This window comes from Pistacia vera, unplaced genomic scaffold (genome assembly GCF_008641045.1).
Source record: "Pistacia vera cultivar Batoury unplaced genomic scaffold, PisVer_v2 Contig222, whole genome shotgun sequence".
Lineage (NCBI taxonomy): Eukaryota > Viridiplantae > Streptophyta > Magnoliopsida > Sapindales > Anacardiaceae > Pistacia > Pistacia vera.
The window spans coordinates 592,385-605,430 of record NW_022196027.1 but is presented as its reverse complement, the minus strand read 5'-3'; the positions used below and the strand labels follow the sequence as shown (position 1 = coordinate 605,430).

Below are 13,046 nucleotides of genomic sequence, written 5' to 3'. Positions count from 1 at the left end.
GGCATGGCATTGGCAGCCAGCAATTACGCGTGATGACGCCGATGGCGCGACAGCATTCAGAACCGATACTCGCCTGCCCACTGAGGAGAATTGCAATCTCATTTGTGCACGATTTCAGCTCCCAAGCGCATTGACGCACTCGCTAGACTTCCGCTGCTGCTGGCGGCAGCGGCTGCTTCAAGCCTCGCCGGAGGTTGTAGCCTGGCTTTATGGGGAGGTCCCTTGATGCAGTGGCTATGCCATGAGCATGAGAGGGCCAGAAGGGAAAGAAGCAAGTTTTGAGAGCATTTTGAGAAGTGTTTGTGGAAATGACCGAGAGAAGATGAAGAAGAGATGCAACTTGGGAAGGTTTTATATGTTGAGGGGAAGATGAGAGTTTGGGGAGGCCAAAGGGTGCATGAATTAAAGCAATTAAGCTGTTATCTGCTCATTTGAAACTGATTAGCCTTTAATGCAATTGAATTTACTTATTTCTTGTAGGGAAGTTATGAAGAAAAGCCCCTTAGTTAACCTTAATTAATTAATAACTGTAACTTCAATTCTCTCACAAATGATTCAAAATCTTCATGTAATTTATGGAACTCACTTTACAATATAACAAGGACTGCATGTTTTGCAGCACATTCTTTCAGATTTATGAGGTTTTAATCAGACACTTATAATCTGCAAATTAGTGTTATCATTATTTAATGTTTAATCAAATTTTCAGCCTCTTCACATGCATAATTGTCCAAACTCTATTTAAAAAGTTTACCTGAAGATTAACCAAAACAAGTTGCTAGCATTCTTTGTTTGATCTGATCTAGAATAAAACTAATGGTTCAAGCTGGAGTAGCTCTACAATGCGTACAAATTCAGGGATATATCCGATTGATCTTGCTATAATCATAAGTTAATTATCTTCAAAACTAGCTAATGGAGACCTCAACTAGCTGCTGCTGTTGCTTGTTAAGTATGGAATTTGATGAGAGTATAAATCTGATAGAGGCTTCAAGCTCAATTTAGGGTCCTGATTGCATCCTTCTAGTGCTTAATCAATTGATTAGTACTCTTAAGCAACATTATGCAAGTCATGAAATTACAATTCTAAAAATGTCCACAGGATTCTTAGTTAAAGATATGATATAAATGGTGGCTTTATTAGCACTTGAATCAAATCCACAATAGAGAAACATTACATGTGAGGATCTTGAACACACACCAAACCCTTACTAATTAGAAAGGACCAGGACACAACTCTAAAAACAAGTAACTAAATGAACAACAAAATAAAGCTAAAACAAGACACTTTTTGGAACTCCATGCCACCACCTCTCTAAACCGAAACCTGAGGCTGATCGATCACCGAAGAAGCATCAGCAACAGGAGGAGCTGCACGAGGAGCAGGAGGTATATCACAGTATGCTGTCAATATATTCCCTTCCTCAGCTGTGAAACCAACAGAAACAAGCATTGCCGGCCAGCAATTACGCGTGATGATATCCACGGCATTGCAGCAATCAGGGCCAAGACTAGCCTGGCCATTCAGGAAAAACAAAATAATCTCATTTGTGCAAGACTTCAGCTCGAGTAATGCGTTCCAGCACTCGGTTAGACCTCCACTGGCCTTGAGCCTTGCTGCAAGATTGTGGCCAGGCTTGATGTGGAGGCTATTGTAACTGTTTCTTGCTGCAGTTGAAGTTGCAACTGCCATTAGCAGGGCCAAAATGAGAAGCACATTCCTGAGAGCCATTTTGATTTTTGTCAAGTGTTTGATGTATGCCTGTGAGAGATGGGATCACATTAGGGCTATTTATAGGACAAAAGTGGAGTTTTGTGGGAAGATGATGAGTTTTTTTAACTGTTATGTAACTGTTAGAAAATGTATAGCTTAGAAATTATGCAACTAATTAATGGCTTCCATAATTTATGCAGTAAATTAGAAGTTAAATTGTAGTATCTATCCAAATCACAGTGTCGATAGAAGAAAAAATTGATGAAACTCTAAAAATTTAAAATAAATTGATGAAATTCAAAATAGATATTGATAATCATATCTAGTGTTAAGATTTATGGGGAAAAAAAAAATTGTATTGAGTGGTCAATAAAGATTCAACAAAAATGATTTTTCAAAAATATCATCAAGTGGTTTGATGATAAAAGAGTAAAAGAAAATATAAGTTTATATTGTCTCTCATACCTACTAATAAAAGTCTCTACTAAAGTTTGTAGTTAAATAGTTTTAAGATCCAAAGATTAATTGAGATTCGCACAAACTGACCGCCACAGCGACCCCATCCATACAAAAATAAAGAATATTTTTATTATAAAAAATTTAAAAGTTTGTATACTTTTATACCATTTCTCATAAATTAAAATTGAAAAGCTGACCAAAAGCTTAACTAGAAAGACTAAACTACCCTGACAAAGAGAAATAATGCCATTTTCATTTTCATCTTTTTCTTCCTCATCCAATTTTTGAACCAAATTGTACAAGAAGCGAGAACTCGTCTTACTGTTAAGAATCATCAATTCTTCAATCTCACCAATCATCATATTCAGTATTCGTAAGTATCACTGCCCTTATCACTAACCATTTCCGCTCAAAATTCTTTATTCTGTCTGCTTAATTTCTCACGCTATTCCTAGTTTAGCCTTCATTTTCATTAGGATTTTGCTTCTTCTGAATTATGAACACTATTACACACACTATTTTCCCTTGTGGGTTTACCAAAAAAATAAAATAAAATCATTCAGGTAATTAATTGTTAAAGTACGAAATTTATGCGCTTAAATTGTTCGATAAAATAACTGAGAGTTAAGAGTATCACAAAGCTTGCATATTAACACGCCCTAATCTTGCCCATTTGGGTGGGCTGACTAATATATATATATATATATATATATTTCAAATGTTAAAATCTCTTTTTAAGATTTTTTGTGTCATTTGATTTTGGCTTAAGAAGAGATTTTGGATTGTTGAATCAACTGCTTTAGGTTTATTTGAAGAAGCTATGACTGGAAATTTTGTTTTTGGTGCTTAAATTTTTGTAGAAGAATTGAAATGTACTCATGTCAATTGTTGTTCTAAATCTTTTTTACTTGAATGTTGACACTTGATAAAATTATGATAGGTCATTCCTGCCCTACGAAGAAAAGAGATGAGCATTTCGGATCTGCCGAGGAAGGAGGCTACTGTGCTCAAGGGGCATGAAGGTGCAGTTTTAGCTGCTCGGTTCAATGGAGATGGCAATTATTGTTTGAGCTGCGGCAAGGACCGTACCATCCGCCTATGGAATCCCCACCGTGGGATCCATATTAAGACTTACAAATCCCACGGTCGTGAAGTCCGTGACGTCCATGTCACACCGTAACTCTCTCTTTAGTATTTTCTTAAAGATTCAATCAGGATTTTGGAAGAACTAATTAATTATCTAATTATTAGTTTTTTTAATTTTTAGGGACAACTCTAGGTTAATTTCTTGTGGCGGTGACCGGCAACTGTTTTACTGGGATGTGTCAACTGGTCGTGTTATTCGAAAATTTCGTGGCCATGATAGCGAGGTTTGTTTTGCTTATTTATTAATGTTTTAGGGTGTGTTTAAGAGTGTTTTTTATGGAAAATACTTCCATAAGCAAGTGCCAGAAGCACTTTCAAATACAGAGATGGTATTGTTGTTGATTACTTTCTTTCTATTACAGGTGAATGCAGTTAAATTTAATGAGTATGCTTCTGTTGTAGTATCAGCAGGCTATGATCGTTCATTGCGTGCATGGGACTGCAGATCACATAGCACTGAGCCTATTCAGGTTGCAGAAATTTCTTAATGGATACAATTTTCAGTTTAGATGTTATATATACCAACTTATTCTTATAAAATTTTGTTTGATGTGCAGATTATTGACTCATTCTTGGACAGTGTAATGTCTGTTTGTTTAACAAAAACTGAAATTATTGGTGGAAGTGTTGATGGAACTGTTCGGACATTTGACATCCGTATCGGTAGGTAAGTTGAATTGTATAGAAGAATTTGTGAACCCAAATGTTAATTTGTATTCATGGCTTTGTCTTATGCACAGGAAAACCCTTTCTTAATTCCAGTTAGATGCTTTTTCTAATAATATTTTCTTGCTTTGAACAAATAGAGAATTATCTGACAACTTGGGGCAGCCTGTCAACTGTATCTCATTGTCAAATGATGGTAACTGTGTATTGGCCAGTTGCTTAGATTCTACTTTACGTCTCCTGGACAGGTTTGTTCATAGAGTTGCTTGAGGACTTACTGAATACTTATCTGGATTTCCCTGTCATTTTTAAGTACTTCTTTCTTATGGCAGGTCTAGTGGTGAACTATTACAAGAATATAAAGGCCATATTTGCAAGGTTAGCATGCGGATGCCTTTGTTTTGGCCTTTGACAGTTGCTCATATATGATTCTTTCATTTAATATTTAAGACATTTTAGTTGCAATTTTCAGATAATTGTTTAACATACTTCCAATATCTTCACTTCTTTTATACTGTTAATTGTCAAACTACCTCATAGCAATTAAGCCAATTGATATTAAATTTCATAGCAGCTTTTTTATTTGACTCCTCGCAACTCATGAGTTGCTATAATCTCTGTGGCGTCATTTTGCATCAGTCTTTCAAAACAGATTGCTGCCTTACCAACTCTGATGCCCATGTAACGGGTGGATCTGAAGATGGGTATATTTACTTCTGGGATCTGGTAGATGCGTCTGTCGTAACAAGATTCAGAGCTCATTCTTTAGTGGTGAATCTTTCTTCCCTTTTAATTCCTGTAATTTGGTATTTGTTTAGGTGTTGTGTTGATCATTCCAAACGAATGCTATATTTACTGCCTCATCATCTCCAGAAGAATTTTAGCCCTTTCTCCTTGTTTCAAATTTTAGATGAGCTTTTACCCGCCATGTTTTGAATAGGAATTATTTTTCCGCTATGTTTTGAAAGTTGTGATTCCCTAATACATTGAGTTGGATAATATAATGGAAAAACAGATTTAAAGTCATCATTTCAGAATTTTGTTGAATGATGTTTCAGTGACAATATTCTTTATATTTGATAATGCCAAATTGAAACAATGCAAAGAACAATGAACATTATACAATAATAGGTCTGCAGTGATACTATTAACATCTGGATTTTGCCGAGTTTTTCCGAAAATTTGAGAGAGAGAAGCAAACTCTTTTAATTCGGTGAATGCTGAATTAGACAGCCCTCTAAGAAAATTCCTTTACGTTACACTAAAGGATTTCCATACTATTTCTAGTTTTGGTTTTGGTTTGACCTTAATTGTCCATCGCAAGCAAATCCTGTGCCAATACATGTCACTGATAATGTTATTAACCTTCTGTTTTACACATTGCTGCTTAAATGCTGCACATTTTCAGCAGGGCTTGAGTTTTACAAAACTACTTTGTCTGTTGCTTTTTAGGTTCATGCAGAGTGTTCTAGTCGTTGATTGGTCGTTTTGACTGTTGAAATAATAATCAAACCCGTGCTATTGTCTGTTGCAGGTAACAAGTGTAAGTTATCATCCCAAAGATAACGCTATGATAACCTCCTCTGTGGATGGCTCCATCCGGGTTTGGAAGACAGAGTAACATAAAGCACTAATGGTTCTCAACTTACAACTCTGCTCTTTCTCATCAAATTATTTGAATACTCCAAGGATGAAGAGGAAGTCCAGAACCCTGCACCCTCATGCTGAGTTTCTGCTAGCTCTGTGAAGAATAATTCAAGGAAAGAAGTTAACCCCGCGTCTCAAATTTTAATGTACATTTTTTTTGGTTCATGAGATTTCCAAAGTCTGCCTGTGCATTTTTTTTTTTTTTCTCTAGATCCTTAAATTCATTAAAACTTAAGTCGGGTTATCGATGAATAACAATTAGTTTTCAGAATCTTATGTGAATTGGAGTGTAAAGAATATGAATGGAGCTTCTATTGAACTTAGTTTGATATCATTGTTAAACCTTACCTGTTGGAGTTACCAATTAAAAAGGCACTTCAAATCACACTTGAGTGTCAAAATTATATATCTGTACACTTGAGTGTTAATTATAAAGTAACTAAAAATCATAATCCAAGTGATATAACTAGGGGTGCAGTTGAACCGAGTAGCTCGTGAGTTACTCGGGATCGACTCGTAGAAAATCGAGTAATTCATGAGTTCGAGCTCAACTTCAAGCTCGTGAAAAATGTCGAGCTTTTTGGGCTCGATTCGAACTGCTCGCGAGCTTCTGAGTAGTTCGCGAGCTCACTGTCATCTTCACTACTTCACACCGCAACATCAACCATCGTCGATTGCAACTTCAACTTGTTTTTAGTATTTTGAACACTAAACCCAAAAACAAAGATAATCAACAAACCCAAAGACAAAGATAATCAACAAACAAAAACAAACCCAAAACCACAACTTCAACAAGCTTAGGCACGAGGTGGCCGCTGAGATGGAGGGCAAAGAGAGAGTCAAGGCCACTAACGCATGTGCCACATGAGAGGAGGTAAGAGGTAAAGCTGAGATCTCACGAGTTCGATGACGGTGGGGTGAACTCCAATGGTGGCGAGTAGTTTCTTCATGACGTGGCATATGCAATAGGAAGATCGACTAAAGATTATGACTGGGTGGAGATGAGGCGTTGGATTTTGGTCTCAACAGATTCTTCAACATCGACTGAGAAGTTAGTGGGAGGGGCGATGGAAGAAGAAGAAGAATGTGGGTTCAAAACGACGTCGTTTTCTCAAATTCTTATAAATAGCCGAGCCGAGCTCGAGCCGTTTATGATTTTAAAAGAGCCGAGCTCGAGCTCGTGTGCCAAAGCTCATCGAACTCGACCTCGAGCCTCCTCCTAATACATTCGAGCCGAGCTCGAGCCAGCCACTACTCAGCTCGGCTTGTATGCACCCCTAGATATAACATTCATATACGAGTGCCTAAATGATAAAAATTGACATGACAAATAATAGATTGATCCCATATTGTATAATAAATCATTTAGAAACCTCTCCTCTTGTGATTGGATGACAAACTCTTTAGCCGTTGAGGTTAGTTATATCCAAATATTTTGTATTCGAGTAACAGGGGAGACAATTATTAGGTTTACCCTAAACAAAATCACTTAGGGTCTGCTTGGGAGTTTTAAGGTAGCGGTTATGAGGGTAAACCATCGTAGCGGTTTTGAAGGTAAACCACCGTAGCGGTTTTGAGAGGTTTTTAGTAGCGGTTTTTAAAACACTCAACCTGTGCTTGGGAGTTTATTTTCTAACGGTTCTGGTAGTTTTTTAAATGATAAATTTACATAAATGCCCATAAAGTTAAAGCACTCTCTCTTTTGCTTAATTAACTTTAAAGTTATAAATTTGACTTGTATGTTTTTAGCTACTCAGTCTTGTGAAAAAGGTGTCATTACAAAGTTGTGCTTATGTTTCTTATTTAACACCTGGTTTTAGGTTTTACTTCCATTATCATTAATCTGTGTCATGGTTATCCAATTTAGTAAGAGTAGAAGACGCTATAATTATCAAATTGGAATGCTAGACATAGTGGTGGTTTGCTTGAGAGGCTTTGAAAATGGTGCGACTCTTTTCAATTGTATGCTCAAGTTTCTGGATTAATATATATATATATATATAATTGACTTCTCTCTTTTTGCGTCATTGAAAACGAGTTAATCTCTCCCTTAAAATCTTCATCAGATCTCATAAACCATGTTTAACCAGACTTCCAATCACAGACAAATTAGCATGCGCAAATACTTGTGAATGATAATGTATTTAATGGGAATGAGAGAATGTGAAACTTGTATTATAAAATATTATTTGAATTATTTATCTTTCACTTCCACCACTTCAATAGTTAATCTAAACAAAGACAAGACAGTTTTAATTAATGTTACTCAGTACATGTAAAGATCCTCTCAACAAGTTAATCTTTTAATTTTCTAGTTTATTAACAAGAAGAAGAGTGCACCACTAATGCTAACTGTACCATCTTCTCCCCACTTTTACAGTTATTAGAGGGCTACTGGTCTTGCAGTTGCAGAAGTGGCGGCCAAAATTCTTGGCTCGTTATCTCTTGTATTCACAGAGAACAGAAAGACAGGAAAGGTTGATGCCAAATCTAATTAAACTCCCTCCACATATCATATCAATACCTAGTTATATAATATCCAAACAATATTATTTGATAGAATTGAGAGAACAAGAGATACAATTGAAAAGAATCGTAGCATGTGTGAGAGATAATTTTAAGTTTCTTCAAGCCAAACAGTAAAAAAAACTAGCAGCAAAGGGAGTGGAAAGGGGTTTTTTTGGGATAAAAGTTTTAAACCAGTTAAAATACTCCGATTTAGAGTGTTTTATAAACCCCTCAAAAATACACTAAACTGGTTTTGAGGGGTTTTTAAACCAGTCAAAACCAGCCTATTAAAAATCTGGCAAGTGGGGGATTTTAAACACCTCAAAACCAGTCTAATTAAAAACCTCCCAAAACCAGTGAAAAAAAACTCCTAAGCAGACCCTTAGAATAAATACTAATTGAGATGTGTACTGTTACTAGTAAATTATATATTTGACTTAGGCTCAGTATTAATAAAAAATTTCGTTTAGTAGGTTATTATTTCAATCTCTGAAAGATGGTGGAACATAAAACGCATCCACAATTTTTTATCAGAATATTATATATATATACCCCATGTTGTCAATGGGGTAAATAACAATCAAGGGCTAGAATACCCTTATTTAGAAATTGTTTTTAAATTTTAATGTTGAGAACTTGAAGCAACAAAGTGGCTGTAGTTTAGTGGTAAGAATTCCACGTTGTGGCCGTGGGACCTGGGCTCGAATCCCAGCAGCCACATTTGTCTCCGACCTTAGCTCAGTTGGCAGAGCGGAGGACTGTAGTGGGCTCAATCTCCTAGCCATCCTTAGGTCGTGGTTCGAATCCGGCAGGTCGGATCTTTTTATCAATTTTTTTTTTTTTAAAAAAATTTGATACAAATTATCATAATTATACTATTTAATCACTATCAAATACAAAAATATCAATAAAATGCATTTTAGAAGGATTTTCTCATGAAGTCGACATTTTTTATTTTTTATTTTTTATCAAATTTTTTAAGACACTGGAGTATACTTTTTTTTTTTTTTTTTTTGCCGTGTTGAGTCATGCACTATCTTTAGGATTTTTATTTTGTCAAAGTATCTCCGATAAAGAGTCATTATTATAGATATTTGGCATTATTGTTAGTCAACAATTATCGATATGTATTACACGTTTCTTTTTTTATTATATTAAAAACTACGAAAATAACAATAACATTATTAATCAAGAATAAACTCTTCAATCTACATTCAGCCAATCCAATACGCATATTAATTCATTCTATCGTGATGTTTCCATCACTTTACATTCACTAAATCTTTTTCCTTACAAAGTAACCAACAAACATTTCAACATCAAAACTATTACTCATGTGATTGACACTCAAAATGAAATCTGACTATCAAACAGTCTAAATTAATTCCTTTTACACAGAAACCTTTTTACCCCAAAAATTTATGCATCCGACAATATATGGAATACTGTATATCATTGATTCTCACGTCATGCATCGATTACTAAATTGTTTTGTACTCAAAGTATTAATAAGATAACAGTGGACATATGTATATTTTAACAATTACCTGCATATCAAATCTAATTCTGTCAAGATCAATCGGATTTCACAATTGTCGCATATTGTAACAACAATCATTGATTCCAACATGAGCATCGGTCACTTCCGATGGCCGAAGTCTTTTTTTCTAATAAAGTAACGAGACGAATAGACTTTCACTATCGTCAAAAATACTCCCAGTGGACAACCAATATGAAAATTAGGCTAACATCACATCAAATCATATTATGTGGTTCATATTTCCCATTTCATTATCTCTTGCTGTTATTTTTGTACCATGAGTTGACCTCTCATCTTCCATTTTTTATATAACAATTTGGCAAAGTCAGTTTTGACAATAGATTGAAGGATGAATTTTAAGTTTGAAGTTGAGTAAGTGGGACCATGGGCCTTGCATTAGTTAAAAACTTTAGGCTTGGCCAGGCCCATTTAGTTACATTTTCAACTTCTATTGTCATGTTCTCTCTCCTTATACCATCAACACGTTGATTCGAATTTTAGTAGATATTTAGAATTTTTAAATTAGAGACAAAAATAAATTTTATGAACACACTTTTTGTTGAAATTGAAAGTTTTTTTTTAAAATGATTTTAATAAATCTTTAAAAATTAGTGTCACATATGAAAATAAAGTAATGGTCGTCTTTTCAATTATTTTCAATCACTTGGCTTATGGTCGGATGATAAGACTTTAGATTACTCGAAGGTTTTATGTTTGAGTCTTAACAAATTTATCATATTTGTGACTTACAACTTATTGAACTTATAAAATATTTAATAGATCCTGAAAATTTATTGAGATACGTACAAATTGGTTTGATTTAAAAAAAAAAAAATTATTCTCAAACAACAAACCAAATGGATACATTTGAGATTCAAACATATATTTAAAAAATGAAAAATTACAGTTTATTTTTTGTTTTGTTCATTTCGGCAAATAATTTGATGTTATAAAATTACAAGCATTAATCTAGAGAAACAAATTATAAACTATATATAGAAAATGAAAAACACAACTTTATATTTTTATAAATAATTTAAAATAATGTTCTGTCACTTCGTGATGTAACATTTGAGATTGAGACACGTAACATTGCTCGTACAATATAATTTAAAATCAATCAAACCATATAAATATATCTAGTGTTGTGAATCTTCCATTTCATGCCACCGACAATTGTGAATTTCTTAATATTATTTATTAATACCATAAATACTGAATAGTCAACCGAATTTGTAGAAAAAAAAACGTTATTATTTAATCATCAAAGTAACGTTACATCACCTTTTTATAACGGTAATTCCGAGTGTCGGTGGCGTTCGCCTCCTCTATGAAAACGGTACCGTTTCGCTTCCCGCACACACACCTTGTTCACCGTCACCGTCACCGTTAAACCCACCAACCGCATTAAAAAAAAAATATATCTAATTTCACAGGCCCGTACGCCACGGACCAGTATAAGCCCTTCAAACATCCACGTTTCCACTGTCGGCCGGTTTGTCCCCCTGCCCGATACAGCTGCCAGAAATTCCTCTAAAAATAAATAAATAATTAAATTTTATTTTTATTTTAATCGTGTGGTTCACAGTTCACCTTTACAACGAAGCAATGACAAATGCCAGCTGTAGTCGTGGAAGCGGTGGGGACCCAGGGAGATATATTATTAATTATTAATAAACAGGGGGCGGGCCCGGGGGTTTGGTCCCACGTGGGTGGGAGGAGTGGGGCTTGATTTTTTGTTGATTGTGTGGGACTGGGCCCACGTCACATGGAGATACACGTGGCGTATTGTGAGGAAAATACAGCATCATGATTCATGGTGATGTATTATAATCAGGTTAGGCCCTCACTCTTTTGTTTGGATTATCATAATCATTGGGTTTATGCACTTAAACTAAATTAATCTAATGGATTTCTTTTAATTGTTCCCCTTTGCTTGTAATTACCACATGGTATGTTATCAGCAACGACACCCTTATCTCGACTCTAAGGTCGTAGGTCGGTAATTATTGTCTGAACCCTGAGATTATAGATTGTTACACGAAAATTTATGATTGGGACTCTTCAATAATAAGTCATTAATGAAAAATATACAGCTTACACTCTTAGATCATAGGTTCTTGGTCAAAATTTACACTTTGAGCTCTTAGATCACAGGTCACCGAGCAATGACATATAAATTTGACTCTTAGATTGTGGGGTTGTTGTCAGTAAAAAATTTGAAGTTAGAATCTCCTAGATCATAAATTGTCAATAAATATCTTGTCTGAATCATACATAAATGATCGACAAAATTATAATTCAACGATCTAAATAAAAGATCTTTTGTTTCTGGATAATATAATTATGGGCGCGTTTGACTTATTGTTTTTATCCATATTCTCAATTCTATTTTTCAAATGTTATTTGACACGTTATTTTCAATATACTAGTCTACTTTTTTTAATTCCTTGAGACCCTATAAGTTTATTAATTTCATTAAATACCCCCCAAAAAAGTTTAAAAACTAACAAAAACACCCCCATCCACTAATACCTGCCAGATTTCGACAACCACCGCCGGTAATAGCCAGAATTTATCACAATAGTCACATAGCCACCGAAAATAGCCGGTAATGGCCAGATCTACTGTCAACGACGGCCAAAGATGGTCATCGTTTCAACCTTTTCCAGTCGTCGCAGGCACATCAGTTCGTAGATCTGGCCTTTTCCGACCAGATCCGTGGTGGATCTGGCCAGAAAAGGCCATAACGACGTGTTACGGCACAGATTCGACCGGTCTGTGTCATAACGAAATTTTCCGGCCAGTTTCCGATGGTGGTGGCCGGAATCTGGCACCGCAGGTGATAGAGGTGTTTTTGTCATTTTACATATTAGGGTCTTTAATTAAATTAGTAAACCTAAGGGTTTTTTCATAAATTTTTAAAGTTTACCTCGTAATACTCCCCTATCAACAACCCAATACTATCCCCAAAATCATATCCAAAATAATAAACCAAACGCACCCTATAGTATTCGATGGAATGTTGATTCTAACAAAACTTTAAACACAGATTAGTAAACTAAAAAAAAAAAAAATTACACATATATTTCAAAAAAAAACCTTTTATCGATATACTTTTACTATGTATAATTAAAACCCAAATTTTAGATGATTTTTCTCAATTTTAGGACACATGATAAGAATGTTAAAAATACTTCAAAAAAATGTTAAAATATCTTTCGAATTAAAAACAATGTGATTAGTTAATTTAAATTCGTTAAACGTAAAATTGTAATTACTATTTTAATTGTTTTAACATACGTCCTTAAGGGTTTCCTTGTAAGTTTTTTTTTCACTGGTTTTAAGGGGTTTTTAATTAGACTG

At 34.8% G+C, this 13,046-nt stretch overlaps 2 protein-coding genes and 2 non-coding genes across 4 annotated transcripts; 3 read left to right on the top strand and 1 right to left on the bottom strand.

Moving 5' to 3' along the window:
* Window positions 1–1,315: 1,315 nt before the first annotated feature.
* On the bottom strand, window positions 1,316–1,732 carry LOC116130498 (egg cell-secreted protein 1.4-like). Its single transcript, XM_031416233.1, has one exon. The coding sequence runs from the start codon at window positions 1,730–1,732 to the stop codon at window positions 1,316–1,318; it is 417 nt and encodes a 138-aa protein (XP_031272093.1).
* A 668-nt stretch (window positions 1,733–2,400) lies between these two features.
* Window positions 2,401–5,935, top strand: LOC116130519 (WD repeat domain-containing protein 83). Its single transcript, XM_031416254.1, has 9 exons — window positions 2,401–2,546; window positions 3,114–3,349; window positions 3,441–3,543; window positions 3,682–3,789; window positions 3,877–3,986; window positions 4,126–4,233; window positions 4,318–4,363; window positions 4,625–4,756; window positions 5,520–5,935. The coding sequence occupies exons 2-9, from the start codon at window positions 3,141–3,143 to the stop codon at window positions 5,604–5,606; spliced, it is 903 nt and encodes a 300-aa protein (XP_031272114.1). The 5' UTR covers window positions 2,401–2,546; window positions 3,114–3,140; the 3' UTR covers window positions 5,607–5,935.
* Window positions 5,936–8,789: 2,854 nt separating this feature from the next.
* Window positions 8,790–8,860, top strand: TRNAH-GUG. The gene has a single exon. It is a non-coding gene; the product is annotated as a tRNA-His (tRNA).
* Window positions 8,861–8,867: 7 nt separating this feature from the next.
* Window positions 8,868–8,958, top strand: TRNAY-GUA. The gene is given in 2 exon segments: window positions 8,868–8,904; window positions 8,924–8,958. It is a non-coding gene; the product is annotated as a tRNA-Tyr (tRNA).
* The last annotated feature ends 4,088 nt before the right edge of the window (window positions 8,959–13,046 follow it).